We start from the raw sequence: 26525 nt of genomic DNA on the forward strand, positions 1-26525 counted from the left end.
CGCTGGGGCCGATGGCGGGGGACGAGCAGGGCCCGCGTCCCGCGGGGACGGGTGACGGCGGGGGACGGGGAGGGCCGGGCGCGGCGGGGGGGTGGGGGGGGGCGGTGGCGCTGTTTACCGCCCCGTCACTCCCCCCTCCGCCTGCTACTGTCATGGCGACGGGGGAGGGGCCATCACGTGAGCTGGGAGGGGGGCGGGAGGGGAGCCGGCCCGCGCCACGTGACTGTAGGGGACGCGCCGTGGCGGCGCGTTCCCCTGTCACGTGAGGCGGGCTCCGTCCCCCCTCCCCCGCCTTCCCAGCGCCCCGCGGCTTGTTCCGGTCACGTGCCCGCCCCCTGCCCGCCCCATGGCCCCGGCGGCGGCGGCGGCGGCGGCGACGGCCCGACCCCCATAGCGCCCGTTCCCGCCCCGGGCACCTCCCGCGCGGCCCGCCGGCAGCAGCCAGCACGCCGGCCCGGAGCAGGTCCCCGCCACCGCCCGCACGGTAAGGAGCCCGCCGGCGCGGGGGGACGGGGAGGTGGCGGCGCCGGGCACTCTGTCTGGGTGCGTGTGTGAGGGGTAGCAGGGCCCGATCCGCCTCCCGGACGCGCTGCCCCGGTCCCGGCCGTTCCTTCCCAGGGTGCGGCGGGACACCGCCTGTCGGGGAGCGCTGCGGAGGGCCCGGCGCCGCGCCGGCTCGGCGGGGCGCGCTGCGGTGGTGCCGCGGCGGCCTTTGGCCTGCCGCTCTTCCTCCCTACCCGCTCCCAGCCGCGGCGCCGGCGGCCGTTTAACGGCGGCGGCCTGGCGGCGGCGGGGGTGCCGTGAGGGAAGGGATCGAGAGGCGCGGCAGCAGCCGCCGGTCTGCGCCCCTCGGGGAGGGGGGCGGCGGGAAGATGGCAGCGCTGCGCCGGCGGGATCGTGGCTGGGGGGCACTGGGCTTCACCCGAGCGCCTGGTCGCGGGTGCCGGCGATAGACAAAGAGGTGCCCTCGCACCGCCTTCCCGGGCCACGGCCACCTTCTGCCGGGGACGCCAGAAGTCGGACAGACCCCCGCCAGTGCCCTGCCGGGGCCGTACGGGGTGTCCTCCGGCCCGTTTCGCTGCAGGCAGAAACGCTTCTCGAAGCGTAGGTGATGCGAATCGTGGAGGAAGGCCGGACTGAGCCTTCAGGCAGGCTCAGGGGCGCAAACTCTGGATTCCCTCAGCTCACCACCGTGCTCGCTGGTGTCCAAGACAAATGGCACTTCTCCCACCTCCCCGTTCTGCTGAGCTGTATTCTGACAGGTCTGCTGCTGCCCCTCGGGGTGCTGCTCTGCCAGCTCCCGGCCCCACCCAGAGGTCCCTGGGCTGTGCGGCCGAACCATCCCGGTCCGGCTGCGTACCTGTGCCACTGCGGTTCAGTCTGGGCCATTAGTGTAGATATTCTGCTGTTCCCTGCAGGGAGTGGAAACCTAGCAGCAAGGCCTGCATCAAATCTGTCAGACCTCACCTGCCCATGCCTACCCTGACCAGGTCAGGATTATTAAAATGTGTAATGGTTTCCTTTATTTGTGTTCAGAACTCGACAAAACCACATGGGAAGAGACTGGAGTGAAATGCTGGTAATGGAGAGCGTTCAGAACAGGTGTTGTAAGGAACAGAGAAGAGAGGTACCTGGTTTTAAAAGTGGTTAGGAAGAGTCACTGTGTTAGAGGAAGGATAGCTGTTGGAATTTGGCAGTGTTTCCAGAAGCTGCCTTCACTCCCACAGAGCTAGGAGGGGAGGGGTTATAGGTGGGTAAGCAAACAGGACCTTTTTTTTTGTTTGTTTTATGCCAACACTGAAGCTTCCTGATAGACCTTGCCGTTCTAAACTGCAGCTGAAATTAACATCCTCAAGACAGGCTTGATGACAAGTCATACTCCATGGGTTAGGGCTACTGATCAATCCAAGTGCTTTTCAGAACTACTAACCATCACTTCAAAAGCTCTACTGCTGGAGAATTTAAAATAAACTGTGTCTGACCTTCCTATTCTGGAAGATACTTAAACCAGAGAAAGGTCTGTCTTCCAAAATCTGCAGCTGAAGAACTCTAATGGTGCTGCTTTTAGCAGCAGATTGAAATTATCACTTAAAGCTGCAAAATAACAGAATTTCTCCATATGCATGTTGCAGTTCTTGCCCCTTTGAGCAGCAGCGTCATCATCCGTAGTACTGATTCTTGGAAACTTCTGTTGTTAAATATAGAGGTTATGAGATTTGGGCAGGCATGAATAGATTGATGGCTCTCACCCTTCTGCATAGTAAGCCCCAAGTGTCCAAAAAGGAAAGAAAATGACTGGTGTACTACGTGTGCTTAGCGAGGATGTCGCCTTCCCCTCTGCAGTCGGTAGGAGACCATCCTCATGCTTTTCTAGCAGCCGGGCGAGATTTCTATTTTAGAATTTTTCCTGTACTTCTTGTAACAAGAAGCCATCTTGTTTTCATTAGTCAAAGACAGTAACTTTCCTAAATCCTAATTATTAATATTTTTTCATTCTTTCTGACGTACTGTTCAAAAGACAGCTCGGGGTTTTCTCCATTTTGGATAACGCTTACTGTGCTTATGAGTTGTATCATCCTACTGCCACCGTAAATTACTGCATGAAAAAGGAAGCACAGCAATGACATAAATAAGAACGGCAGTGAGCTAGTGTGTTCACCCTCCCAGAAGGTAGAATGAGCCACTTGTGGGATAATTGTGCGTTCACAGATTGCACACTGCAGGGTACTGTGCTAGAAGCGCTACGGTTGTAAAGGAGAAGTTGCTAGCTGCGGATCGTTTTCTTCCGTAGTTGAAAGACTCGTTGTAGGTGGGTGAAATAGCATGGTAGAAAAGCAAAGCAACTTGCATCAGAATGAGCCTGACTAGGGAAATGCTTTCCTTTTTTATTTCTGTTCAGTACAGGTTTAATTCCTTTGCATTCTGTGGCTTTGTCTCTACTGCATTGGATAATAATGACCTTAAACGACTGTAAAGTAAAGGGGAGGAAAAAGTCCAAATCCTTAGTCTTGCATATGTTGAGGTTTCTAGTCTATTAGAGTCTGTGGCCAGCTGCCTTTTTCCGGTAAGGATAAGGTGCTGATGAGAGACTACAGACCTGCAACAGGAAACTGTACATAAAATGGTAGTACAAATAGCACTGAAAGAGAATAATGCTGTTGGGGAGACTGTAATGGTTTATGCTAGGAAACGGTCCTGAAATCATGCCATGCAGTTTTCTTTGAGAGAGAAGTATTGGCAGGGCTGCTCTGAATGTGGCACAGCGTGTTCTAGTGACTGCTGCAGTGGTGCTGATGTGAAACCCCACGTTCAGCTCAGCATCACTGAAGTCTTTGGCGAAGCTTTGGATGACTGAAATGATGAAGGAGCGAAGCTGAAGGGCAGAGTCCTTTTGCCATTAAGTCTTTCCATTTAGTATTTTACTTAACTCATTTCAGTGATGGGCTTGTAAGACTTTTGCTGAAGAGAATGCTATGCTACTGTCCAGATTGTCAGAGTAAAATATCCTATCTTGCTGCTGTTTTTTTAAAGAAAAAAAAAGTATGTGAATTTAAATGCTTAGAATTATCATTTTGTGATACCTACTTGTAGTGCAATAGCTGATGCAGGTTGCTGTTTGAAGTTTGATGCGGGCCCCAGCAAATATTACAGGTATTCTAAAGCACATGAAACATGCATATCAGCATTTGAAAATACTATTTTACATATCAATAGTAAAGTTTATGATGTACAAAATACAGCAATTGGACAGACTAAACATTTACAGCAAACATACCAAAGATGTAATTTTTCGATAGGTGTACAACAGTATGTTAATAGAATGTAGTCATACTTGTGGTGTCCTTAATCTCTTGAGAAATTTAAGGCTGTAGAGAGGAATGATAGTGACTGCTGGGGAGAAGAATGCAGGAAGTATCAAAAGGCTTGGTGATGTGAGACTGGTGACAAAATTACCATTGTGTTGAAGTAGGTATAACGTTAGTCCCTTGGACTTCGGGGGAGAGGGATAGGAAACTGGCCAGCTGGAATCAAGTGTACAAAACATTGTTCAAGCCTTGGGCAAAAACCACCACAATAAGAACAGGAGTGTAACTGGGCTACTTTATCTTTAGCACAGAGAACTGAAAATCCATGACTTTTCACATACCTTGTATCCTTCCCTTTTCTGAAATGACTTAACATCTGCCATTCACACTGAAGAAGGGAATTGCTGCCAAATGCCAGAGGAGATTTGGAATTTATGTCATTGCTTAGCTTCAGTATTCTTCTGAACTTGAAAAACCAGTAAAGGAACATTAAAACAGGAAAATTTGTTTATCAGTTTAAATGTAAGATTTGCGGGTCTTTGATTGGAGCAAAAGCAGTATCAGCAATATAATTAGATGAATTATTTAGGTAGCTGGCAGTATTTTGTTTAAATAAATTTGCTGATTGCACTGACAGAGGGGAGCATGTTTATCTGGAATGTTTCACAAATGATGTAGGCATTAACGAGTAAATATGGGTTGTAATACTTTGATATACAAAGGAGTAGTGAAAGTTACAGCAAAAATAATTATACTAATCAGCTCAGCTGTATGTTTTTAATAGCTCCTTATAGCCACTATGGCAACATCATCTGAAGAAGTGTTACTGATTGTAAAGAAGGTACGTCAGAAGAAGCAGGATGGAGCTCTCTACCTTATGGCTGAAAGGATAGCATGGGCACCTGAAGGCAAAGACCGATTCACAGTCAGCCATATGTATGCAGACATAAAATGTAAGTGAACACTTTTCCTATTCCAGCTTCAGTAAGCAGTATTTCAATAAACATTTAAAGACAACCCAAAGCTTATTTGCCATAAAGCACTAGTAGGTAAGTTAAGAAGGTTGCAAGGGTCTGGAGCTTTGACTAGGTTATTCTGTGTAGCAGCAGAGATCAGGACCGTGGTGAAGTATCACCAGTTTATCAAGGATGCTACTGCAGAACTTCTGTATTCTTCGGATGTTTAAGTTATACTGCATTTACTATTAACTTTTTATACATTTCTGCAATAAATGGAACAGAAAAATAATCTATGCCATATGCTTCTGGAGGGAAGGGTGGGAGGAGGTTAAGGAAGAATATAGGATTTTCGGGGTCTAACACAGAAACTATCTGGCATGTCATCTGTTAAACTATGCATCTAAAGCTGTTTCAGTTTTCATATAAAATGAACCTCACTGTTTTATTTTCATCTAACAGACCATAGCTTCAGAAGTGCTAGCTTCTGTAGTTTGGCCTAACTGGTAGCATTCCGAATAAGCGTTTGCTGTTGCAATAGCAGAGTACTTGCAAGTCAAAACTGAACAGTGAATGTCTATAGCATGCTGCCTTTCTGGCTCCAATTAGTGCTCATATGCCATGTGCTGTAGTGCCAAAGAAGGAATAAAAAGAAAGTTGTATGCGTCACTTGGTGAAGGTTTAGTGATTATTGCTGTTTAAAGTCACATACAAGTACTGCAGCATGATCAAAAGTGTGTGATGAATCAGAACTAATATGCTGTTTTCTTAAATACGAATGTGATAACAAGTTTAAAAGCTCTGTTCACCTATAATAATCGACTTTGTGAAGGTTTTATTTAGCTATTTACACTTAAGCAGCTTATATTTTAAATATTTACATGTATAGACATTGAAGTCATTAACTTAGATGAAACATGCTCTTTTTTGTCATCTAAAATTAAAAAAGGGGGGGGGATTTGTAAATTTGTAATAGAGATGATGATTTAGTGGTGACATCTGGTTCCTGTCTCCCACTTGCACTGGAGAAAGGGGTAAGATTCAAAGTTAGGTTAGTGCCATTTGCAGCGCTACACTGAAGTCAATATAGCACAACAGCCCATAAACGTAGTTGTTCTAGCCTCTGCTCCCTCTGGTTACAAGAAAGGAAGCAGGAGTTAGGTTTTTCTTATGAGTCATGAGGGTGTAATAGCACCTCGGAGGCATTGGTGATCGACTTTGGGAGTACTAGTGGCTAAACGTGCTTACCACACCACTTGAAACCAGCATACCTTTGCTGTCAACAGACGTGATGTTACCCCACTCTGCATCTGCTTTCTTACCAGTTTTCTTCTGTGGGAACTGGTCCAGCTGGAAAAACAAAAGAGGGTTACTTTTCAGTGGATCAGTTCCTTGGTTCAACTTGCTGCACAAACGCTAACACTCCTACAAGAAAGGCAGCAGGAAGAAGTGGAAAGGGGGATGAGGTTGTCACCTTTCAGCAGCAGCCTGGATTGGTACCAGGTTAAAGTGTCCAGGTGATGACAATCTAATTTTCAATGGAGGATGTGAGGAATACAAAGATGAATCAGGGCTCCTGAGCAGTAGCTGAACGATACTGAGCAATAGGCTACTGGTGTCTGTCTTGTGTTTTAGAGAGAACAAGGTGCAGGGTTCAAACTAATTTAAGGGGAAGACTGACTGTTCCACTTTCATGGCTGGAATTCACACACAGGATAATGGTATTTAATTGGATGATGAGGATAACTGCTTATAAGCAAATACTCTAGGGAAGAGAGTTTCTTGTATAAGCTTACTGTCTGTTGCTAATTAATACTCTCTGTGTAATCTAGGCCAGAAAATCAGTCCAGAAGGTAAAGCTAAAATTCAGCTTCAGCTAGTATTGCATGCAGGGGACACAACCAACTTTCACTTCTCTAATGAAAGCACAGCAGTGAAGGAGCGAGATGCGGTAAAGGATCTTCTTCAACAACTGTTGCCCAAGTTCAAAAGGAAAGCTAATAAAGAACTTGAGGAGAAGAACAGGTAAAGGGAAAGGAGGCTTAAAGTTGTTTTGTTTTTTTTTTTTAAAATTGTTACCTAACTATAGCATATTTCTTCTAACAGTTGTTGTTATTGCAACATTGTTGGTGATACGGCATTTGTTTCCCTAGTAAAAATCTCTCCACTTTCAATTTAGAGGCAGTTCCTTGAGACTTACATAACCGTAACATGTTGAGACTATACTTGTGTTCTCAGCGACATGTTCTTGAGTTGTAAAGGCAGCCAGCCCAGCTGCCACCCAGTCTTTGTTACCCATGGCTATGAGATGAAAGCACCCAACTGGCAGTCTGTCCATTTAGTCTTCTTAAGTATATATGTATGAGTTAGAAAAGCTGCTTAAAAGATTTTTTTTTTCCTTTTCCAGAAGTTCTCACCTTCCTTGATTTGTTACTTTTATTTTTTTTCCTCCCTCTGTAACCTCTTCCCCATCAAATCTTCTTTGCTGGTGTTTTATATACTCTACTAAATTGCTAGGTATTTTCATGCATCTCACTTGAGATGCAGTAGTTTGTTATTTGGCATACAGGATATTTATTCTAAAAAATGTTTTGAGAAGACGTTCAGGACCTAAGTCCTTTTCCCAAAAGGGCTTTTAAGATACGCTACTGTTCCTTTAAAATGTTTGCGTTAAACCAGTCCTTGTGGCCATAGAGCACCCTTCTCTGCGTCTCCCCAGATGAGTTTCACTTCATTCTAGCATCTGCTGTGAATCCTGTATCTACTAGCTTCCGTTTCCAAAGACTGCTCTAGTTTTGAACTTAGGTAAGTTAAAGCTAGATTTCTCAAAACATAGGAGCATTGCCTCATTGAGCAGATCGGATCTTTACAAGGAGATTTCCCAGCAGAAGGGCAAGAGCCCTTGTGCTGGAGCTCTGACACATCCAGGATTAACAGGTTCCAGTACTGCAGCGACCACTAGGGTCTACAGCAGTGCAGACTGGTTTGGCACTATTACCATACTAGTTTCTTTATGCTACGTACTTTATTTCTAACAGTATTAATACTGAGTACATGGGCAGTTTTAGCTCTGAATCTTTGTATCCTTAAATGGAGTTTTACAGTATCATGTTGTGCGGCATTAAGAGCTTTTCTAGTTACAGAAAAGCCAGAATCTCTGCACATACTCAGTCATAGTCTGTTCTTTTGATGATTAGAAGTCCAAGTCTAGTGATGGGGCTTCATTAGCTTAATTTGCAACAGATCAGGCAAAAAAGTTTTAACCTCTTCTGGAAGGGTACTACATCTAGAGTCCCTGTGGCACTTCCTCCATTTATTGATATGTGGGGGTCAGGTATGTACCAAAATTCCAAGTTTTAATGAAATAATTAGAATAACAGACTGCTTCCTGCTGCACTGATTTGTAAGAATTGCCACTAATCCGTATTTGTACCAACAAGAAAAACTGGAAAAACCTTGGTGGTTAAAACATAATAGGGATGTCCTGCCACAAAGTTTTCACTTCCACCTCGTCCTACTTCATCCTTAGAGCAGCTACAGACTTTCATTCAGTCCACATTGCAGCTTATCCACATGTCCTGGTTTCAGCTGGGATAGAGTTAATTTTCTTCTTAGTAGCTGGTACAGTGCTGTGTTTTGGATTTAGTGTGAGAATAATGTTGATAACACACTGATGTTTTAGTTGTTGCTAAGTAGCGGTTATCCTAAGTTAAGGATTTTTCAGTTTCCCATGCTCTGCCTGCAAGCAGGTGTGCCAGAAGCTGGGAGGGAGCATAGCCAGGGCAGCTGACCTGAACTAGCCAAAGGGGTATTCCATACCATGGAACGTCATGCCCAGTATATAAACAGGGGGGAGTTGGCCAGGAGGCGCAGATCGCTGCTGGGGCATCTGTCAGCAGGTGGTGAGCAATTGCATTGTGCATCACTTGTCTTTTCTTGGGTTTTATTTCTTTTTTTTTTGTTGTTATATTCCTTTTCATTACAATTATTATTACTATGTTAGTAGTAGTGGTGTATTTTATTTTACTTTAGTTATTAAACTGTTCTTATCTCAACCCACGAGTTTTACCTTTTTTTTTTTTTTTCCTCCTCCCCACCCCACTGGGAGTGGGGAGGGGGAAGCGGCTGCGTGGTGCTTAGTTGCTGGCTGGGGTTAAACCATGACAGCCCTTTAAGAGGCAGCAGGCAGCCCCCATGGGGCAGGTGCGCTTCGGGCTGGGTGCACCGGGAACCATCGGGTTCATCAAAAATGTCGTGGTTTAACCCTAGACCATGTACTATGTATTCATAAGATTCCTAATTTTTTTTGTTTGCAAATGATCAAGACCCTGAGGTACATGCTAAAGATTTTTGAGGTTATTGGCTGATTCTGAACATGCATGCACGTTTCCCTGAAAATAGCCTAGTGGGTTTCAAATTAGGTACACAGCTGTATGAAAAGCTGCTTAAACATGAATTAACTGAAGTTTCAGGTGCCTACATTCTTTGCATTTTGGATAGTAAGGGTGATACTTGATATTTGGATGATAACTTTTGTAAACATTATTCCCTGGTGGAAGTAGTGACACTGAATGTTTCTGTAGCACTTGTGCTGCATGTGATAGTTAAGTGATGAAGATCCTACTGTCAGCAACAGAAACATAAATGAACAAACAACTCAGGGTAATGTGTGTTTTAAGGTAACGTATCCCACGCGTATTTTGTAATCTGTACTCTTGCACTAGAACAGAGATCTGTAACTACTGAATTTTAAGATCTGAAACAAGAATTGGGTAGTGCTGAAATCTCCTTTTTCCCCCCCCCCTTTGTTATGGAAGTTCAAGAAAATTCATTGTGCTTTTACAGTTGTCGTGGTTTAACCCCAGCTGGCAACTAAGCACCACACAGCCGCTCGCTCGCTCCCCCCACAGCAGGATGGGGGAGAGAATCAGAAGGGTAAAAGTGAGGAAACTCATGAGTTGAGATAAAGACAGTTTAATAGGTAAAGCAAAAGCCACTCACACAAGCAAAGCAAAACAAAGAATTCATTCACTGCTTCCCCTCAGCAGGCAGGTGTTCAGCCATCTCCAGGAAAGCAGGGCGCCATCATGCGTAATGGTTACTTGGGAAGACAAATGCCATCACTCTGAACGTCCCCCCCTTCCTTCTGCTTCCCTCAGCTTTATATGCTGAGCATGACATCCCATGGTCTGGAATATCCCTTTGGCTGGTTGGGGTCAGCTGTCCCGGCTGTGTCCCCTCCCAACTTCTTGTGCACCCCCAGCCTCCTCGCTGGTGGGGTGGTGTGAGAAGCAGAAAAGGCCTTGACTCTGGGTAAGCACTGCTCAGCAGTAACTAAAACAGCCCTGTATTATCAACACTGTTTCCAGCACAAATCCAAAACATAGCCCTATACTAGCTACTATGAAGAAAATTAACTTTATCCCAGCCAAAACAAGCACAACAGTTCAGGAGACTCCAGTCCTGGACATGCAAAGACACAAGAGCACCACAGAATATTTCAGGACAAGATGTTAATCCCACATTAACTTTTTCTTAGGCATTACTGTTTTCTAGCATTTAATGCTATTCCTAAAACATTTTTTTAGTCCTTTAAGTCTTTTGAGACAAATATAGCTATTGAGGTTGGCTGTTTACACAATCTTGTTAAGAAATGCACAGCATTTTGAAAGAAAAGTTGGTTTCTGTTCCTTTTGTGAACTCATGTTAGTTATGGAAATCCTAGTGATTTATTCTGCAGCGTTTCAATTCTATTCAATACATTCTTTTACCAGAATGCTGCAAGAAGATCCTGTTTTGTTTCAGCTCTATAAAGACCTTGTTGTGAGCCAAGTAATCAGTGCTGAAGAATTCTGGGCCAACCGTTTAAGCCTCAATGCAGGGGATAATTCTGCAGCACCTAGTAAGCAGGATGTGGGCATCTCTGCAGCATTTCTGGTACGTTGAACCTCTAACTTAAAGGATTTTAGAACAAACAAATTGGGGAAAGTGAGAGTTCTGCTCATGTACTTTATTCCCATATACTTTAGTGTTGTTCTTTCCTGGTGCCTCAACTTAACATCTCTCCGCATGTTAGTTAGACTATTGCAAGTATAAAGGAGGGAAAAAAAAGTAAAGGTTTTATGCAAATCTGCAACCTCCAAATTTTGTCAATTTAAGATGCTCAATTTGAACTTTAAATTGACAATAGGCAGATGTTGTTTATACTGCTGCTCTGCCTTCCATAAAACAGGAATAATGGTGAACTTACAGTCACTAGATAACTTATTGAGTTAATACACTGTAAAAAAGAGTATCTGTTGCAGCATTGACATGCATAAGTGAAGCTGCAAAGACCTTCCACACAAAAGGTTTTACTCCCTCCCCAATTTTTTTAAACCAGTACATGCTTTCAGCTACTTGACAGACAACTTCTATATCTGAAAGCTCATTTTCTCTCTCTCTTTCCCCAACTTTCAGTTACGTTACCCATTTGTAGAAACCATGCTTCAGTAATCTCAATGCAGTCTAAAAGTAATCTAGGTACAATCTTCAGATTCCTCCCACAGAGACATGTTTCTATTTCTGCAACAAAATTCATACAGATTATGACTCTTCAGCTGCAATCCCATTTCCACCTTTGTAGTGCCTGTGCACACATCAAGGGTTTGGGAGGGAAAAAGGAGGTGGGAGTTGTTTTATGACTTAGCTGCTGTATAAACACTTGGGTTTTTTCCCCCCTAGAAATACCTGAATCAGTTACCAAATGAACTTGATTGCTTTGATTTCTTTTCTCCCATTATTCTTACACCTTGACGTTAAAAAAAAAAAAAAACAAACAAACCTAAACCTTCAAAACTGAAGCTTTCTTAAAATAACTGGTTGTCTTTGTATACTCTGCATTTGTGAAGAAGAAAACTTCAGATATTTGTGTGTCCTAGTTCAAGTTAAAATAACTGCCTGGCTCTGCTCAGAATGAGTGTTTCTCTAGGAAGAAGGTGGTACAAAAACTAGAATTTAGGTGTACAGGAAAAGGTAGAAAAGAAGGCAGCATATGCAATCCAGTACTTTTTCCTGTTACTGAGAACTGGACTGAGTGCTTGCTTGCTCCAGAGCTTCCTAAAGAGATCACTGAGATCTAACTTGCAAGTTCTGACTAAGGCTTACCCTCAATTTTTAAATTCAGTGTTATTTACCAGTGATACTGAGATGCTTTTAGTGTATAAGGAAATAAGGTGTAAGAGCCATAAATCCTTTTTTGTCACTTCATTATCATCACTGATTATTCAGTGAATTGTTGAATGAGCAACAAAAGATGAGGGACATACAGTAAACATGCCTATTTTTACTTTGAAACAAGGATATATTAAACTAAGCATACCTTCTTTTGACTGATGGAGTGGTCTTTGCTTTTCATCATCTAAAGCTTACAGTCTACTTGTCGAATCATCCCCTAAGTGGCAAGTATAATGAAGTAATTAATGCACGCTCTTTCATTTCTTATTCTAAAAACACCTGTTTATGATCAAATATGCTATGGATTATTGGAGGAAGAAGATTATTTTATCTGCAGCAGAATTTGATTGCAAGATGCCAGGTTTTTTTCCTTTTCCAGTTACAGAAGACATTCAGACATGACTCTTTTTCCTCCCTGTATGCTTTTTCTTAGGCTGATGTACGGCCTCAAACAGATGGCTGCAATGGTCTGAGGTATAATTTGACTTCAGATATCATTGAGTCCATATTTCGAACATATCCTGCAGGTAAGAATAGTGCTTTACATAAGAAATACATGCATTTAAGATTTGGTTTTTTGCTATCTTACTGTGGGAAGACTAGAATGTTAGTCTGAGCCTGGAAGCATAAAGGACCATATCCAGTCCTCTGGATGATTTTCCCTGCCTCGTTTGAGGGATGGGAAGAAGCATGTGTTAAAACATGCTTTTGAAATGAAAACTTTATTTTTGTTAAATGAAAACATTTTAACTTGTTGCGTTGACTTTTTTTTTTTTTTAAATTGTGAGTAGATATTTGGTTCCCATGATACTCTCCTACTCAGCATTTCAATTAAGTGTTATTTTTCATGAAATCACCTTTGGGAGGAAAAGAATCTGATTTCTGTTGTTCCCCTGCACTATATTGAACACTGACACTGGTTCATTTTGGCCCCTAGTTAAAAAGACTAGATCCATTCTGAGAATAACTAGAACTCTGGCAAATCAGACTTCTTGTGTGTGTGCAATTCAAATTAGAGTATTCAGACCACTGTTACGTGCATTTCTTTTCAAAGCATTAGCTAGCCTTGCAGGGCATAAAAGAGTACCTGTTTGCTCATGCTTAACTACTGCATTCCCTTACATTTAATCAGCATGAATGAAGGCAGCATTAGACAGAAAGCAAGGAAGCAAGCAAGGAAATTTTAACATAAAATACCATATTAAGATTTGCGGAACAGTTTGTAATCATTATGGTTTTTTGTTCACAGTAAAAATGAAATATGCAGAAAATGTTCCACATAACATGACCGAGAGGGAATTCTGGACACGATTTTTTCAGTCTCATTATTTCCATCGGGACAGGCTCAATACAGGCTCAAAAGACCTCTTTGCAGAATGTGCCAAACTGGATGAAAAAGGTAAGCTTTTTGACTTTGTTTCTGCAGTAGGCTGCTACAGTCTTAGCTACATCATAGAGCACAACATTTAAGAGGTGTATCTAGTAAACCTAGCAAAGCTGAAGTCAAAAGTTTTCTTATGTTCGTTTACTGGGCATCTTGTTTGTCGAACTGTAAAGTGAAAGCTACAGATTGTCATTGAAAGTTAGCTATAGCTTTGCTATTCTTAGCATGTTTTATAGTGAGTGCAATGCTAGATTGATTATGTGGTGCCATGAGTTACTATGCTATAATTTTGTTTACGTAAGGCTTCGTTTTGTGGTATGTGCACAATTTACAACAGGTATAGCTTTTGTTATGGGTCAGTTTTTAGTAATAGACAAATGTGGATCTTGTTTAAGATTTTCCAGAGGAGTTGCTGTCCCTGTTGTCTGTCAGCCTTTTTAATGTGAAATCTTAAAATACTGACTTTAAGTTTTCATTGAACTTTTGGGGTAGGTTTGTGATGATACAGAAATGTGGAGAGTTGAGATCACTTAACACCATTCCTTAATACATATTCTGACTAATGAAGGCATTCTGTTAGGAATCCACAACACTTCACAAGTAAAAGCTATCACCAGATATAAATTACTATTCTAAACAAGACAGGGCAGCAAAACAGTGCCGAAATTAGAAGAAACACACAATTAAGGCTTCCCGGTTCCCACTCATACAACTAATATAACTGCATCTTCAATTTATTTTTTTCTTACCAAACAGTATTCAGTGATGTGTAGAAGTTGATGAAAACTGCACTAATTAGTAGGATGATCTTTTACAATAACTTTCCAAGTTTATTGCTTATTTTAAATGGAACTTTGAAAAGGGTTGAAAGTTTTAGTCACAGTGATACTTGGGCATCTGCAGAACCTTTGTCTTCCCCTTTTAAAGGTTAAATATAATCTAATAATCCCACAATTGTTTCTATTTGTTTAGATACAGTTTTTCACGGTTTTTTTTCTTTGTTTCATACAGGGTTAAAAACAATGGTGTCTCAAGGAGTAAAAAACCCCCTGATAGATTTAACAGCTTTAGAAGATAAAACATTAGATGAAGTAAGTAGTTGGCAAAAAAAACCCCAACATCCCCCCGCTTAGTTTCATTTAAGGAGAAAGTGGCTTCTTCTCCTGTTAAAATAACTACAAATGCTAATTCTAAAACACATCGCTTACTAGGCTGCTGCAATGGTTGGGTAGTCAACGTCTATACAGTTGTATGTGTGTAAAGAAATGGAGACTGTGCCCATGGACCTGTATGCCTCAGATGTCTGCCTTAGTGTGCTGGGTATAGAAACAGGACTTGCCTTTTTTAAAGGATTATTATTTCACTTGGATGGCTTTGTTGTCTAAAGTGGACTCTCTCATTTCTTCCTACCTTTAGAAGCTGTGACAATGTACAGAAGAGTAGCACAAAACAGGAAAAAGTCTTTGCATTTGTTCTCACTTTGAACATTGCTATTTGTTTGATTCAGCTTACTTTTAAGGACACTTTATATAGTTTTCTTTGCTTAGCTTTAAATACCATGTTTTGCTAAAAGTATGACTAACTTGAACTATTACCTGCCTCCAAGTACAAATTAAGACAATTGTTATAAATGGTGTACCATAATGTGAAATAACTTAAAGATGCACTTTTCTGCAGTTGATTTAACTTAAACTTTTAAGTTGTAATTAATAATGATGCTGCATTTCTAAGTGGGTTTTTTTGTTGGTTTTTTTGTTTTGTTTTGGGGTTTTTTTTTTTGTAAGAGTTGTACAAAGCTAACAGTCTGAAACCGGACTAGGAGTTTAGGATAGGTATGTTTGAAGCGCTATCCAAACTGCCCTAGTTTGCTTTTGAGGCTGGTTAACTGCAAGCGTGAAACTGCGCATGGGGTAAAGTGAGTTTCCTTCAGCCACCTGGTAACTGGGGAACACTGCCAACATTAAGGCTTGAGGTTTTTTGAATTCCTAGTGGTATCACATCCTCCTGACAGGTGTCATTTATCCTGTGGGCTGCTGGTGTCCCACAAGATGTTGAAAAGAGGTCAGTAAAACAATTGCTAGCTCTTACTTGCCATCAATGCCTGTCTGTTTCATACAGGTGATCCTTAAATTTTTTTTAAGCTAGTTCTGGTTTTACTTACAACAGATCATGGTCTTATAAAACTATCTGTTTAAGAATTTTTTTCTTCTCTCAGACACCTCTAAACTGCCAAGTGTTAGTAGAATAAAATAGTCTGTGGAGATTTTTCGAAGTCATAAGGTGATGATGGGGCAAGGTAGGAAAATACTGCTTCAGATGATGATGCAGTATCACTCAGTGGGGTTCAGAGGAGGTGGCATGCAGGCTTCCTGACTCAATGGAAAACAGAGAATCGTCCTTCTAGTTTTGGGACAGGAAGTAGCTAATGTTGTTTTCTTTGTAGGGCTATGGTGTTGCTTCTGTGGCCTCTACATCAAATGCCTCAAAATCTGCTAGAGAAAGTAGCAATGCTGCCATTATAAAACGCTTTAATCATCATAGTGCCATGGTCCTTGCAGCTGGCCTCAGGAAACAGTAAGTTTCAATGTTGTGTAAAAGCTTTTTTGTAACAAATTTTAAAGAATTTCCAAAACAAAAATAGATCTTCAATTACTCATCCAACCTTTTCTTTTAATTTTTATGAATGAAGTATTTTGCTCTAGAAATGCAAATGCCTTTAGGTTCCATTTTACTTTATAAAAGTTCTTCAGAGCTGTCTGAGATGACAAATGCTATTTTTAGCTGAGTTATCATACAAAGCAGATTAAAAAAGGAAAGGATGTTTCTGCCTTAGTTCTCTAGCTCTGGTGAAGGCTGCAAAAGTAGTATTCTGTTTGCTGTGTGGAGGTGAGGTCTGGCACAAGGAGTTCCTATTGCCTGCCTTCCAGGAGCAGCTCTGCTGGGGCTTCCTGTAGCGGGGTGCATGGACATAAGTAAATGAGGAAGCAAAAGAACAGTGTGGCATGCGTGGATCAGATGAAAGATTCCTCCAGTGCAGTACCCTGCTCCGACAAAAAAAAAAAGTATCAGGTGGTTACATATATTTACAGTGAACTTCACAAATGAAACTTCTAAAAAGAGGCATGAAATGGGTTTGATGTGGTCTGCTTTACAACTGGTTTATAAACAACCACCAAAGGATTACTACGCTACCCAAATCCTACATACCTTACCTGTGAGAGATCTTAATTAAATACTTTCTTCTGTGTAACTGTTCTCCCTCATGTTGTTCTTCTGTCTTGTCTTGCACAAATTGAACACTGGACCTTAAACAATCTCTTCTGGGTAATGTGTGTTTCTGTTTCTCAGTTCAGAAAGAGGCAAAACAATAGCTCTCATTCTGAGACAGTAGTATCTGAGGGCTCCCATAGCTCTGCTAATACCTAGTTGGCATAAACGTGTATGCAAAGTGCTTCTAATTTAGTCATGATTTTGCTGTGTCCCACCTGCATTATTGGCATGTTACTGTTTCTGAAGAGAGGGAGAAGCACCCTCCCCTACTGTTGAATTTCCCCCATGACAAACAGGGTTATTTGAGGAGTTGGTTCCTTCTATCTAGATCAACTGCTGGAAATGAAGACAAAAGGGGAAAAAAGTTGACATACAGTATGTGAACATGCATATAAAAATTTTTGAAACAGATGCATTTACTTTGTCTCTAGCTTGTATCTTAAGTTTCCTGTGAGGTGAATTCTTCTTAATGCTGTTTCTCTATTTTAAGAGAAGCACAAAATGACCATTACAGTGAGACCAGCAGTACGGATGGAAACTCCAGGGATTCAGATTTCTTTCAGCCACCAATGAAAAAGGTATAAAGTTAGCTGATGCAATTCTAATTGAATGGAACTGGAAGCTCTGTCTCAAAAGATTGCTGAAGGTTCCTTACTTGTTTTATGATGCATTTAAAGTGATACTTATTTAGCTTTGCTTAGTAATTTGTAGAATAAGAACCTGAGGGTCTGTAAGAAACTTTGTACCTCTGTTAGTAAACACAAATAGATTACACCTTGAAGTATTGCTCTGTTTATCTCTTCAGTAGTGCCCAATGAAAGTAAAAAAATTCCAACATGTTTCTGATTGGACCCAGAAATCTGATCTTTCCATTCAGTGTAGTTCTGTTTTTGCCCCCCCTGCTCCCCTTTTTTTCCAAATGCCTGAAAACTTCTAGAAAACATCCATCTGAAAGGGATATTGGTGTTCAAGCACCAATATTAACCTATCAAGTGTATTGTTTGTAGAGGGGATGATTAAACTGGCACATGGCAGCCTTCATCTTAAGGTCAGAAGCTGCAAGTGAGGTTAAACCAAAAGCATAGTGACACCTGGTGTACTGAAATACAGGGCAACAGCTTGTTTTAGACTAGCCATAGCAGCTCACAAAGTGGAAAAGAGTACTGTAATTGCTACAAAACTGAACTGAATACTCTTACTAGAGTTGACAGCCTAAATAGAAAATGCCAAGGGGACTCAAAACCTGCATATATTGTGAGAAAAGGTTGTAGAATACATGTGTTGTTAAATGTTGAGGTAGTCAACAGCTTTGACTTTCCTGAAAGCTGCAGTTTTTACTGCGGAGAAAACAATATACCAGGACTAGAATAAATGTGATGAAAAGAGGAGTGAAAGAGTAGCATGAGAGTAGGAGACTTCCAAAGTAGTTTTCTCATTGTAAAAAAATCTGATATCACTATGCTGTTATCTCTCACCACTAATGCTCTAGCTCTACTGTCACCAGATGGCTTGGGTAATTATTATGGTTTTAGTCCTACACTCCTATACGCCAGCCATTAAATCATTACTATTGCTGCTAATCTGGAGATAGATGGACATAAATAGAGAGCACAAAGAATGATCTATATATAGCAGAACACTTTCTGGAAGCGGCAGGGACTGCAAGTTTTGGCCAGAATCTGCAGAAAAAGCGGGAGTGCCAAGACTTCCAAATTGCATACTTTAAACAATATAGAGCGCTGTTCCCTCTGGAGGGTACACATGAACCATTCCATACTTTCATTTTCTTTAAGGTTTTAGTAACCCTTCCACTCAAACTCAGTGAACTGGAAAAAAACACTAGATGCATTGAATTGTGTCCTCATTAGTAATGTGTATAATTATTTGGCTTATTTCAGGTGAAACTGCAGGAGTCCATTGAATATGAAGATTTAGCAAAGAATAATAGCATTAAAACTATTGCACTAAACTTAAAGAAGTCTGATAGGTAAGTTAACAAAATATGCATGGCTATTTCAGCATATTCAATCTAGCAGGTCTCTCATCACGGCCTGCACAGAATCAGCTGATTTAGTCTCTACTGTGCCACACTCAGGTGTGTTTAGGCTAAGTTTAGAAACCCAATATGAACTCCTGCATAAACCAGCTTCCAAGTAATTCCCATTTAAATTTGTATTTTGATTTCATCTTGCTTTTCAGCAGGTTAAGTCTCTGTAAGACTACTTGAAGGGCTTTGACATGTAATTTCTCTGAAAGTCTGACAGACCTGTATTCAGTTCACCACTTTGTTACAGCTTATAGTGGAAAAATGTATGTGTTACATGTTAAAATATATAGGATTCCAAAGAAAATCTGCTCTTAGGCAAAAAAAGTGCAATCAGGATAGCTTGGACTACTCACTAGTCTAGTATTTTTCTAGTAATAGTCCTCTTGTTTTCTAGGCTTTTGAGTTTGAGAGCCATAGATGTAACTTCAGAAGAGGAGTGATACCACAGGAAAGAGAACAGTTCCAAATGTGCACCTGACTTCATTTAGCTTAGTTTCAATTGAAAGTGGTGTGAATTCCTCCATTCTAATGATATTCCCAGAACTAGGTGGCACAGATAGCTTTTCATTAGCAGAATGATGCTCACAGATTTAACAATAGAAGCTCTTCTCTTATTTTGCTGCCATACCATCCCTAACCCAACCTCTTCCCGTGTGGCAATGTATTTTACTTTGTCAATAAATAAGATTTAGATAGCATCATCAACAGTTGCAAAGCGTCTAGAATTGGAAACATGTGAAGAACTGTCCACTGAGTTTGGCCTCTGTTTTACCAACACTCCTATTAATACACTTTTCTCTTTCCTTTTCTCACCTCACAGGTATTATCATGGTCCAACTCCAATTCAATCACAGCAATATGCAACCAGTCAGGATATAATTAATTCTTTTCATAGTATTAGGCAAGAAATGGAAGCATATGTACCCAAACTAACTCAGGTATGGAAGAATACTCAAACAAATTCCTTTCTTGATGGGATCTTGCTTTCTATATAATTTTGTGTCTCATGTCTACTGGAATTTTAATTTTTCAGGGTAAACTTTATCTCCAATAGTTTTATGTTATTCAATTTATTTTACAACTTTAGGTGATACCTTTTGAGCTACTGTGTTTAAAATCTAAACAATAGGAAAGTGAGTCATTGCTGATACTCAGAGTTATAGTCTACTGTTACCATGTTCTTTTGAGGAAATGGTAAAGGTATAAAGTAGTAAAGCAGGACAGTCATGCAACATGAAGCACAGGCCAATATTATTGATCCCACCCCCTGAAATTTAGGATGTAGTGGTCTTAAGAGGTCACAGTAAGCAGGTTTATAACTGAACGGGTCTTTCGCTCCTAAATGCACTTAGGTAGGATGTAGATCTCACTGTGGGCTGCACAGAAGCTCTGTCCTGGCAACTGGAGGGCAGCATAGCCATGTAGCCAATCTCCCCAGCCAGTATCTGAACTTCCTCTGTCAGTAAACCTAGATTTGGCCCTAAGTATAGCAGCCACAACTGTGAATGTGTCACACTTCTGTATCGTAATTCTCTGTCTCATTTCAAAGTAGGTGCACAGCCAGTTCACGTACTAGGTAAAGAAAAGGTTTGTTTGTCCATAATTAATGGGAGAGCTTTCACTGAAAACATGAGCTGTAGCACTTAAAGGCACCGTGTCTAATTCTGGAGAAGAGCAGACTCTTCATCAGAACTTCCATTGTATCTGCTCAACGGTATCTTTGCCATTGGAGTTCAAATACAACTTATTTTAAAAAGATTTTGTTGCAAAAAGTGATCTGAAATACTTGTTCCATCTCTCCCTTCAGGTTCTTTCAAGTGGTGATGCTACTAGCACTATTGCAGTCCTGTCACCTGGAGGAGCACTTATGCAGGGTGGAACACAGCAAGCCATAAACCGTAAGGATTTAGGATGTATACTACTTTAATCATACCTTACTGCATTATACAACAGTACCTGGCTTGCTGTTTCATCTCCCTCTTAGAATATGTTACAGTGATAAAGAAAATTATGGAAACATGTAGCTGGAGTAATACTGGGTTACAGCAACAAAAGAAAAGCAACAACCCAGCCACACCATGAGGGTGGTGCTGGCTACACCAGTGCTGAGGCAAGTGAATGAGAGAAAATTTTACAGAGCAAGTGATGAAGGATGCATTTGATATGAAGTCCTCTTACAGATAATGGGTTTTGCTTGTTCAGCATTTCTCTTTTCTGGTTTTTTTTTTCTGGATTTTAGAAAATAAAGGCATACTCTGGGAAAGCTCTAAGGAGGTGAGGTCTAGATAATTGTCTGGAACTAGGTTTTTTGCAGCCTGCATTTAAGATCCACAGTTCACTGTGAAAAAGGACAACTTTCTCGTAGACTGCAAGGGCAAAACAGACAACCCCTCCTCCTTCCCATCTCCATTCAACCACCCCTTTCCCTGTTGTCACATTCCTGCCAGTTTGAGTTCCTTTCTTTTTAGTCTCACAGCAGATGAATCCCTATTCTCACAAGGCAGGGTTTATAACAGTTTTCCAGTTTAACTTGTGCTACTTGGTCTGAAGAGCAGCAGAAACTAATTCAGACAGCTGAAAAAGCAAGTATGAGTTCTTTATGGTACTGAAAGAAAAGGAGTCAGCAAGCAGTAGTGAGGCTTTCTTACCCATCCCAGTTGAGATACTGGGTGCTACACTCTGCTTCTTTGAGCCTGATCACCACTTTTAAAAAAAACAAAAAAAAACCAGCCTCATCCTAGAGTTCGCTATTCACTGTTTGGTTCACTGTGCTCCTGTCATCCTCAATGACTGCTTGTGCTCTTTGTCTTTGGTTTTTATGATTGTGATTCCTTCCCTCTTCTTGAACCCTGTCGTCCTTTCTTCTTTAAGAGTATCTGGGATACAGTTCCTTGTTCTTGCCTGGATTTTTCATCTTCCAGATGCTGTGACCGTATTCTCATTGCCAACGTAAGAGAGAGGGAAAAGCTTGCAGTATCCACCACACAGTATTTAGCACTGTGCTGTGAAGAGAACAAGGTCCTGGTCCCAGCAGCAGTGCTGCCACACTGTTAGAACAATACAAATATACTGTTTCTAATCCTGCATTAAGTTTGGTGTCCATTCTTTGCCTGACATAGATCTCCCTATATAATATACAAGCTTCCAAGTACATAGCCATAAATAACGGCTGACCTGATCTAATACTACTGATAGTCCTACTTCAGGTGTGAGGCACCTCACTGTTCCCTCTCAGCCAACCTTTCTGTGATTCTAGTAGAAATGTATATTGCTGAACTGCTTCGTTAGCCTTACATTCTCATTTTTCATATGATAGTTTTGAGTGATTGACAGAATCTTTTTCCTGTTGCAGAGATGGTGCCAAATGACGTTCAGTCTGAACTAAAACACTTGTATGTGGCAGTAGGGGAACTGCTGCGACACTTCTGGTCCTGCTTTCCTGTTAACACACCATTCCTAGAAGAAAAGGTAAGGTGGAGCTTCCTGGTGTGGCCCTGGTTATGATGTGGCCAAGATCATGGTTTAAAACAACTGTCATTAACTTGAAGTATAGAACTAACAGACATGCTTTAAATCAGTGCAGCACTTACTCATCCCTAGAACTGAAGGTTACAAAACAATGTAAAACATTACTCTTTTCAGCAATTCTGCTGGTGCTCTTGGTTAAAATCATCCTTGTCCCTGCATGCCTGTTAGCCCCCTTCAGGAGCAGTTGCTGTAAGCTAGTTTCAAACAGAATGGTCAGCTGTATTCCAGATGCAGATTTCTCATTGCCAGTTGAAAACACACAAACTAAAGCCCCCCTTCCCGAACTCTAAGACATAACCTCCACAGTGACAGTTACAAGAAAGTTTTCCTTACTTTTCTATCCATTGCAAAAAATCACTCAGTCATAGCTTCAAAACATACACTGCTTTTTAGAACAAAGTTGCCTTCAAGAAGAGATGTCTGTCTACAACCAGGTGTATGATTGTAACTATTTCTCTGTTACTATTCGTTCTTTTGACCTCACATGGATCACAAAGATAAAAATTTGCATTCAGATATGTTGGGCTTTCTGCTGCAAAATGTGTCCTGAAAATCCATGGTAGAGTCTTTGAAGCAAAAAAAAAAAGTTTTTGTGAATATCTTATCTATACTAATTACTGATAAAATAGTAATGATCACAGTGGCACACTGCACTTTCAGTCATATTGCACTTGCCTGAAAAATAAATATGCACTCAAGAATTGTTAGACTGACATTTTAATAACTTTTCTTCCTCAAACTATACCTACTTAAAGTAGCCCCCAGAATTAGTTGCAAGGTGTTTTGTTGGAGAACAATTTGTTAAAAGAAATGAAACTTCTGTGCAAGTAATTATAATACTGGTTTCTGTCTCCCTCTCAGGTTGTGAAAATGAGGAGCAACTTGGAAAGATTTCAGGTTACAAAGCTCTGCCCATTCCAAGAAAAGATTCGGAGGCAGTATTTAAGCACAAATGTAAGGGGAAAATACTCTTTAATTACGTGGGTGCATATTAATAATTTGAAGCATAGTTATCAGAGGATGGTAGCTTTGTTACTTCTTATCCTAGGGCATTTTAAGTTTTTTGTTAACTAGGAAACGGGCAGAGGGAAATTGGGTACACAGTTAAGCATGTCTTCTCTCCCTGTCTCTCCCTGTATAACTTGCTGAGTATTATCAGAAACTGTCAAGAACTAGAACTTGAAATTACCCAAGTGAGACAACAAAAAGGGGAAGGTCATGTTTCATTTTTCACTTCCACCATGAAGCAGAACTTTAGCAACTTCAAAACTGTCTCCCACCATGTCAGACTTGAAGTGGTCACAGACTAAATACTGGAGCAGACAGCACAATCAAGTGTCACTTCCCTGTGATCTTCTCAGCTTAGTAGCTCTCTGAACTGCTCCCTCTACAGATGCTTTGCAATAGAGCCTCAAGGTCCCTTCTCTTTATCTGGCATACCTCTTTGATGTTAGTGAGATTACTCTTAGTGAATAAAAGGAGGAATTCAACTGAGTAGCTGATCAAAGGGAGGGGAGGGGAGGGGATCTGTTTTGCAGTAGCTGGGACATTTTTTTTCCCTCTTAATGTTTCAGTTGATAAGTCATATAGAAGAGATGCTGCAGACAGCCTACAATAAGTTCCATACGTGGCAGTCCCGGCGTATGCTGAAGAAGACGTGAAAATGCATGCTGTACAGGTTTGAGAGCAAAATCTGCAATAGGTATAGGAGTACAACCTAGCATATGTGCAGATCTTATAGTTGTTGCAGGAAGACCTGCAAGCTGTGGACTTCTGGAAATGATGCTAACTGAACTTGCACATTTTTGAAAAAGAACTGAGATTAAACTTGAAAACTAGGGAGAAAAACAAGGAAGAACCAAAACAGAAGAGCTGAGGCGCAAAAATATTTAAAAGACACTGTTTACTGCAGTTACTCAGGAACTGCTTTTGATTTGCATAAAGAGCTGCTTTCAGAAATAAAAAATTTAAAGAGGGTGTATTAATAAAATCTGTTTTTCTGTCTAATTTTTTTTTTTTAAGAAGTGTATGGCACAGGGTAGAACTCAAAAGTTTTTCTTCACTGGATTCTGACATTTTATTGAATTCTGTTTGTACTTTCTGCAACAGTTTAACAACAATATTTTAAAATATAGCTGAGACTTTTTGCTTCAAACATCTGGGAGAGCGTAGCTGTCGGGAGACAAGCTTCTGCCATATGTTTCCCCACCAATTGGAAGTAAGAGACATTGCACTGAAAGCTGTTTATGGTCTGGGGTCCCTAACGGCACATGGGGGCAAACTTTTGCCTGAAGTCTTGGATTTTTATGCAGAATTTTTTCAGCCATCAGTTTTGCATGTTTTCCTTTGAGTGCAAGTGTGTGCTACTGCAATTTTTTTTTTTTTACGGTGGCATTTGTTCTAAGGAGAGAATGCATTTTTAAAAATGAAGTTAAATAAAGTTTCTTACAAAAGAAATCATTTATTTTCAATTCTTAGACATTTTTTATTTCTTCTCCTAAATCTGTTTTCCTTCACTCTTCCCTTTTGACTGTTACACTATTTTTGGCGAATTGATAATCATTGCAAAGAGAAAAATGTGTTATTTACACAATGTCCATAGATATTGGGAATCTGTGCCATACTTTGTTCCAAATAGAATCAGTTCACAGTTTCAGACCAACTTGTCTTGTATTAAATGTGACTTAAATGCAAAAGTAAACCTGTTTTCTATAATATATGCAGTTTAATGACATCCTTGTATTTTTTTGTCATCTTGACTGTACTAAAGCCCAGTATGGGCTACTGAACTTTTTTACTTCTGACTAAACGTGACTGTTAGATTATAAGATGCATTTACTACAAAGACAAATCAGAGTGACAGTATGTATTCAAAGCAAGCACAGCAGTGTTCAGTACAGCAGAAGAAATTCCCATTAGCCTGCATGATGGCTTAATACTAGATTTTGCCACCATTGGTATGATGCTAAAACATGATAGTATGATGTTGGGTGGATAATTCTTGCAAATTCCTACAGAAGAAGAAATGTATTTGTATAGCCAAGTCTGTGCTTGTTCTGTGCTGCTGCTCCATTTATGCAAGAGAGGTTTTTTTCTTTAACTGATGCGTGGAAGTCAGCAGCTTCTTTTTACCCAGTGTTTTTGGATTTTTGTATTATGCTAATATTTTGGTAAAAGCTGAGTTTCAGTTAAATGTCACTGTCTGCACCAAAATTCTGTCTGGAAACGTATGCATATTGTTAAGCCTAGTTTCCCTGTCTGCTTTTGCAGACAGATGCATGATACCTGCTCTGTGATGTTAATGTGGTTCTGCTACAAGAAATTACTAGGCTCAACAGGAGAGACGCCCATTATTTTTGACAGGGTGAAAATGTCACTAGGCATAAACAGATGTACATAGAGCATTTGGGGGATGAGGTGCACATCTTGTCAAGAGTTACCTCTTGTCATAAATAAACTGTTTCTCTAAAATTTAGGCTTAGGGTATGGCTTTATTAAGCCTAATCTTCTTGTAAGTGCAGGCAGCTCCCAGAAAGCAAGGGTAGTTTTGTTCTCCCCCACTCCAAAGCATTTGATCTAGCAATTCTGTGGCCAAATTTCAACTGTTTACTGAAAGCTATAACACCTTTCATCATACCAGAGGGCTAGGTTCAAGAAAATATGTCTGATTTATATTCTAACTGTGCCTGAAGCTATGAACAACACATTTGAGTATTAGACTGCACTGAGACTTCACTTAAAAAAATTAGGAGAGTTTTGAATATGGAACTAATTCACCTTTGATTTGAATCAGTGTTTAGTGTTCCTGGAAAGACTGAGCAAAATGGTTAGCACAGTGGAAAAGTTTCAGTGCATCACAAGAGCATTTTACAGTTCAAAGGACTGTTGTTTATAATCATTATGGGGGATGGTGTTGCGATAGCTTTAAGTTATTATAGTGATATCAGGCTATCAAAATGTACCTTAATTAACAGAACTGGGGGGGAAGAGGACTATGATACTAAATTCAACAGTTTTGCCTAGAGACTGCACAGGCAAGGCTGCTATGCACTTCATATTGCTTTTCAGGTATTGTGGCAATAAGGCACAGGCCCCTCCTAAAGTAAGGGAGGTAAACTAAATATTCTTTCTTCTACATTGTGTTCCCCTTTTCTGTAGCATGGTCCAAAACCTAGATTCATTCCTTAAGTTTTGAAACTGAATCATCATGCATTATATTACTATTGGAATCTTTATACTGACTTGTATTTTTAATGAGAATTCATAAAACTTGTATCATTGGCATTGATCTAAGATTTGTAGAATAAACCCTACTGAAT

At 40.8% G+C, this 26525-nt stretch overlaps 1 protein-coding gene across 3 annotated transcripts; it reads left to right on the forward strand.

Moving 5' to 3' along the window:
* Positions 1 to 387: 387 nt before the first annotated feature.
* GTF2H1 (general transcription factor IIH subunit 1) lies at positions 388 to 26525 on the forward strand. 3 transcript variants are annotated; one of them, XM_050897046.1, is made up of 15 exons: positions 388 to 484; positions 4591 to 4759; positions 6595 to 6787; positions 10537 to 10699; positions 12411 to 12504; positions 13227 to 13376; positions 14373 to 14452; positions 15805 to 15935; positions 17122 to 17209; positions 18530 to 18618; positions 19499 to 19616; positions 20486 to 20576; positions 22031 to 22146; positions 23068 to 23160; positions 23781 to 26525. In XM_050897046.1, the coding sequence occupies exons 2-15, from the start codon at positions 4606 to 4608 to the stop codon at positions 23865 to 23867; spliced, it is 1647 nt and encodes a 548-aa protein (XP_050753003.1). In that variant the 5' UTR covers positions 388 to 484; positions 4591 to 4605; the 3' UTR covers positions 23868 to 26525. The 3 variants fall into 3 exon arrangements, with proteins under 3 accessions (XP_050753003.1, XP_050753006.1, XP_050753004.1); XM_050897049.1 differs by lacking the exons at positions 22031 to 22146; positions 23068 to 23160; positions 23781 to 26525 and adding an exon at positions 21600 to 22021; XM_050897047.1 differs by lacking the exons at positions 22031 to 22146; positions 23068 to 23160; positions 23781 to 26525 and adding an exon at positions 20663 to 20909.

The sequence above is a fragment of the Gymnogyps californianus genome, chromosome 5 (assembly GCF_018139145.2).
Source record: "Gymnogyps californianus isolate 813 chromosome 5, ASM1813914v2, whole genome shotgun sequence".
In the NCBI taxonomy this organism is placed as follows: Eukaryota; Metazoa; Chordata; class Aves; order Accipitriformes; family Cathartidae; genus Gymnogyps; species Gymnogyps californianus.

Excerpts from the sequence above, each read along its gene's own strand:
- GTF2H1 (XM_050897046.1), top strand. The coding sequence starts at position 4,606 with ATGGCAACATCATCTGAAGAAGTGTTACTGATTGTAAAGAAGGTACGT. Across the intron at positions 12,505-13,226 it reads ATTTCGAACATATCCTGCAG|TAAAAATGAAATATGCAGAA; the intron begins GTAAGAATAGTG and ends TTTTGTTCACAG. Across the intron at positions 17,210-18,529 it reads TTCAGCCACCAATGAAAAAG|GTGAAACTGCAGGAGTCCAT; the intron begins GTATAAAGTTAG and ends GGCTTATTTCAG.